At 48.2% G+C, this 4774-nt stretch overlaps 1 protein-coding gene across 1 annotated transcript; it reads left to right on the forward strand.

The window, feature by feature from the left end:
* Positions 1 to 1045: 1045 nt before the first annotated feature.
* Positions 1046 to 4356, forward strand: LOC114708743 (chymase). The gene is made up of 5 exons (XM_028892237.2): positions 1046 to 1148; positions 1759 to 1909; positions 3149 to 3284; positions 3470 to 3724; positions 4019 to 4356. Exons 1-5 carry the CDS (start codon positions 1091 to 1093, stop codon positions 4160 to 4162), a joined length of 744 nt encoding a protein of 247 aa, XP_028748070.1. The 5' UTR covers positions 1046 to 1090; the 3' UTR covers positions 4163 to 4356.
* Positions 4357 to 4774: the final 418 nt, after the last annotated feature.

A 4774-nucleotide genomic window follows, 5' to 3' on the forward strand; every position in this document is an offset into this window, starting at 1 on the left:
ATAGGCTTTTGACTTTGGGTCAAGGTTACAATAACAGGCATACTCCTCCTGTGGAGTATGCATCAAATCCAATCAGAAATCAGTTATTTACCCCAATAATAGTCATGCCACTATGGCACTAATAGACACATCTTGCCTGGCAGATCTGTATTGCAGTATACAAGGTCCAGAGCTGAATAAGTCTATTGATGTCTGCTCCCCCAGCAGCCTGTATCGTACCTTCCAGAACTAGGTAAGAAGTTTCCAGGTCAGTTTGAGACTGATTTTCTATTTCCTGCAGCCAATAGGTGTGGTATCTTCAGCAATAAGGCCTTACCGTGATGCTATGGTAAGCGACCAAGAGCAATGGCAGTAGTTTGTGTTGTTCTGGAGACCAGTAACTCATAGGGAGGTATCCTATGCCTAGTGTTATGATTTTTATTTAAAAGCCCATGTTTTCCAGTATTGACATTTGCCACACATGCATAGTAATTCTGTTCAAACTCTTTATTTAATTAGCTTACTAATTAGTGGATTTCCTTAAGTTTTTTTTTTTAAATAGTACTTTAGTGTGGATTAACCTACCCAGTATCCCTTTTCTCCCCCACCCCTGATTAATACTTTAACCCCCCTTACTCTGCAAAAATGGCATATTGTGTATGTTTGTTTGCTCATGTACATATCTATACATGTATATGTCCATTGAGGCTTTCTGAAAGACACATTTCCTACTGTGGGTTATAGTAATCGCAACCTGTGTGCTCCTGGATGCTCAGTGCAAAGATTACCCTCAACCCAAGTTTCTAGGGACTTTTAACAAGTTGGCCTAACTAGAAAAGGTAGGATTCCTCCATAGTCTGCCCCCACACTCCTAACCCACACAGAGGCACAGTTGAGAACCCACCTGAGTACCTAGGCTTCAGTTCCACCTCTAGTAAAACAGTGTCATTCTGGAGGACCATCCAGTCATGAAGAGAGCAACTCTAAAAAAAAAACACGACCACACAGTTCCTGTGATAACAGCTCTGCCACTCCCCTGCCCCCTGGGAGTAATAAGTCCTAAGACCCAAAGATAAAGCTTGCAGCAGCTGTGGGCAGCCCCTCTGAGAGGATGCGTCTTCTCGTTCTCCATCTGCTGCTCTTCCTCCTGGGCTCCACCGCCAAAGCTGGTGAGTGTCGGGGTCCTTCCCTCGCAAGTCTTCAGGGTCAGCTCCTAAGACAACGAGGTTTAGTCTGACTTTTGGGACTCTGAAAAGGGTCTCATAGCTCTTCTCAAGAGCCTCAGACTGAAATCTCCTTTTGGAACACACCCACCCATTCTTTAAAGCCATGGTGGTCTCCAGGAACACAGAAGCTTGTGTTGACCCTGCGGGGGAGGGTAATCCTAAAGCAAGTGGGAGACAGAGGGAGACTCCACAAGTAAAGGATTGCTTTGTGATTTTGCAGTTCTATGCCTATAAGGGGGCAGGACAGGAGGAACCTGGACAACATGGGCTGCAGGAAGGCAGCTGGGCCAGGGATAGGGCAGAATGTGGGAAGTCAGAAGCGGGAACCGCCTAAATCTAAGGCAGGATTGGCTGCTGTTCCTTGAGAAAGAAATGACTATTTGGAGGAGGATGAGTTGTGGGTGAGAAAATCTGATCAAGATGTCTGAGAGGATGACCGGCAGGATCTAGGGCAAGGAAATCAAGGGAACCCTCTCCCAACCTTAACCCAGCTGTGCATGCATCTGGAGAGGGCATCCACACCTATGTCAGGCCCTGGGGTTCTCTGTTCTAGGGGAGATCATCGGGGGCACGGAGTGCAAACCACACGCCCGCCCCTACATGGCCTATCTGGAAATTGTCACTCCTGACCATCACCTGTCGGCTTGCAGCGGCTTCCTCATAAGACGAAATTTTGTGCTGACCGCTGCACACTGTGCCGGAAGGTGAGACAAGGGGTTGTTTATCACTAACTACAAGGTAAACCATCAGGGCAGCATCCTGGGACAAGCCCAGGTGGGACCTGAAGAGGGATCCTGAGCCTAGGTCAACTGACGGAGAGAGAGATTGTTAAACAGATGCCCTGACCTTCGATCAGTGTAAATGCAGCTCCCCTCAGAGGCAAGGGAGGTTTCTCCAAAAGTCTCCTCTCCAATACCCCCTTCAACAGAGAAGACACTCATGCTCACTTGTCAGTGTCTACTCGGTAGTTTTCTGGGTCATCTCTCCTTGACATTTTCAAGAACGCCATCAGTTTCCAGGGTCCAGAGCCCATCATTTCTTTTTTTTTTTTTTTTTTTTTTTTTTTTTTTTTTTTTTTTTTTTGGTTTTTCGAGACAGGGTTTCTCTGTGTAGCTTTGCGCCTTTTCCTGGAGCTCACTTGGTAGCCCAGGCTGGCCTCGAACTCACAGAGATCCGCCTGGCTCTGCCTCCCGAGTGCTGGGATTAAAGGCGTGCGCCACCACCGCCCGGCTAGAGCCCATCATTTCTAAGGAAGACAGAACAACATCCATAGGACACTACTACTTCCTACTTCCTACTTGACTCATAACTCTTTCTGCAGAAGACTGGCTCCATATAAAGCTCCCCAAACTGGGGAGTGCTAACCCTATCCCCTAGGTCCTTCATTTTTTGCTCATTCCCCAGCAATTCCAAGGGACCCAGACCTAGAAAGTATGTCTGCTGCAGGGAACACTCTTTCTCGAAGCCTTTTCTCTCCTGAAAGTTGGCCCAAGCTCAAGATCCACCTTCAGGCCCAAGTGCAGACATCTCCACATTGCTTGCCTGCTTAAAAACTGAGCCATCCAAAACCATGAGTAGCCCAGAAAGGGGGTATGGGAAGAGTCCCCAGTCTCAGTGAGGAATTCCAGCCTTTTCTCAAAATGTGTTCATCTCTGAAGCCGCCTCTGCCTTATCCTTGTCCTTTCTTTTTGTCGTTGCTGTTGTTGGTTTTATTTGTGTTTGTTTTTGAGGCACAGTCTCATGTAGCTCAGGCTGGCCTCAAACTCACTATGTAGCTAAGAATGACCTCGAACTTCTAATCCTCCTGCCTCTACTGCCCAAGTGCAGAGATTATAGGCATGCACCACCTTGCCAGTCTATACAGCGCTGTGGGTCAAACCCAGAGCTTCATGTAAGCTAGGCAAGCACTCTCCATCCTCAGCCCCCCTCCGTCTTCACAATAGGTCTATCACAGTCCTCCTCGGAGCCCACAACAGAAAAGTCAAAGAAGACACATGGCAGAAACTTGAGGTTGAAAAGCAATTCCCTCATCCAAAATACGATGGCCATTTGGTTCTCAACGACATCATGTTACTGAAGGTAACAAGCGTCTCCCTCCAGTCTACTCCCTTAGACTTTTCCTTCAGGTCCCCATTGCCCTGAGCTTCCCCTGCCCTGACTCAGGACACCACTCCCTTCTTATCCACTGGTTGGACTTGGTGTTTTGCCCTTTTCCTCTCCGACAGCCCATGGCCCTCACTAAAAGCCCCTCATTCCCTTCACAGCTGAAGGAGAAAGCCAACCTAACCCTAGGCGTGGGCACCCTCCCCTTCTCAGCCAAATCAAACTTCATCCCACCTGGGAGGGTGTGCCGGGCAGTCGGCTGGGGCCAAACAAACGTGAATGAACCAGCCTCCGACACACTGCAAGAGGTGAAAATGAGTGTCTTGGATCCCCAAGCCTGCCGTCACTTTGAGAGTTTTCACCACGAACCCCAGATGTGTATGGGCAATCCCAAGAAGATGCGAAATGTATACAAGGTGATCCTCTTACTAGTATTTTTTCAAAAACCACTGCTGGGGGCCCTGAGTGCTAGAAGGAAAGGAAGCAGGGCAGAAAATTGTCAGCTAATCACAGCGTTTAGGAACCACGGGAGTGAGGAGAGAAAGTTTACATCTTCCATCGCTGTGCAGAAAACATGGAGTGAAGGTGTGGTGGCTGCCCCAGGAAAGAAAGATGTGCAGGCTCCGGGACTGGCTAGCCCTCACTGCAACTCCAAGGTGAAATGGGTGGGTAGAGGTAGAGGCATTCTTCATGCGTTTCCTCTCTAACAGGGAGACTCTGGAGGGCCCCTCCTGTGTGCTGGGATAGCCCAAGGCATCGCGTCCTATGTACATCAGAATGCAAAGCCCCCGGCTGTCTTCACCAGAATCTCCCATTACAGACCCTGGATCAATAAGATCTTGAGAGAGAATTAACTGTGGAGCTTGGGCGAGCCTGTGAGGAAATCTGGAACTGGAACTGAGCAGGTTTTCTGTGCCATGTGCCCTGGCCTGTCTAGCTTCCTGCTGAAGCCCTGCCAGCTCCCTGGTATCCCTAAAGGTTCTTCCACGTCTCAGAAGGTTCCTAAAGAGCAATGAACCTCAATAAAGACCCAGATTCTAGACTGCAATGTGTCTCCTCTCTCAGCCACTCTCTTCTCCCTACACACAGCAACCTGATAACTTAAGATTTGGGAGGGGGTCTGTGGGGGTGCATGGGTATGAAGGAGCAGGCAAAGACAGACAAATACACAATGAAACAGGGGATGGGAATTAATAAAGAAAAAAATAAGAGTTTTCCTGGAAAGGCAAGGTCTATATTTCCATATTAAACAAAAAATTATGCCCATTCCTTATCCTTATCTTAACATCTATCTTTCTTTCTTTCTCTCCTCTCTTCTCTTCTTCTCTCTCTCTCTCTCTCTCTCTCTCTCTCTCTCTGTCATTGTGTATGATGGGGGGGGGGGTATATACACATGTGTATATACAGGTGTGCATGCCCATGCACACCAAAGCAGGCCTGAAGAGAACGCCCAGTTTTGTTCTATC

The sequence above is a fragment of the Peromyscus leucopus genome, chromosome 9 (genome assembly GCF_004664715.2).
Source record: "Peromyscus leucopus breed LL Stock chromosome 9, UCI_PerLeu_2.1, whole genome shotgun sequence".
Lineage (NCBI taxonomy): Eukaryota > Metazoa > Chordata > Mammalia > Rodentia > Cricetidae > Peromyscus > Peromyscus leucopus.

Bases quoted from the DNA above. Each gene is read 5' to 3' on its own strand.
- LOC114708743 (XM_028892237.2), top strand. From the start codon at position 1,091: ATGCGTCTTCTCGTTCTCCATCTGCTGCTCTTCCTCCTGGGCTCCACC. The intron at 1,149-1,758 runs GTGAGTGTCGGG...TCTCTGTTCTAG, and splicing joins GGGCTCCACCGCCAAAGCTG to GGGAGATCATCGGGGGCACG. The intron at 3,725-4,018 runs GTGATCCTCTTA...CCTCTCTAACAG, and splicing joins AGATGCGAAATGTATACAAG to GGAGACTCTGGAGGGCCCCT.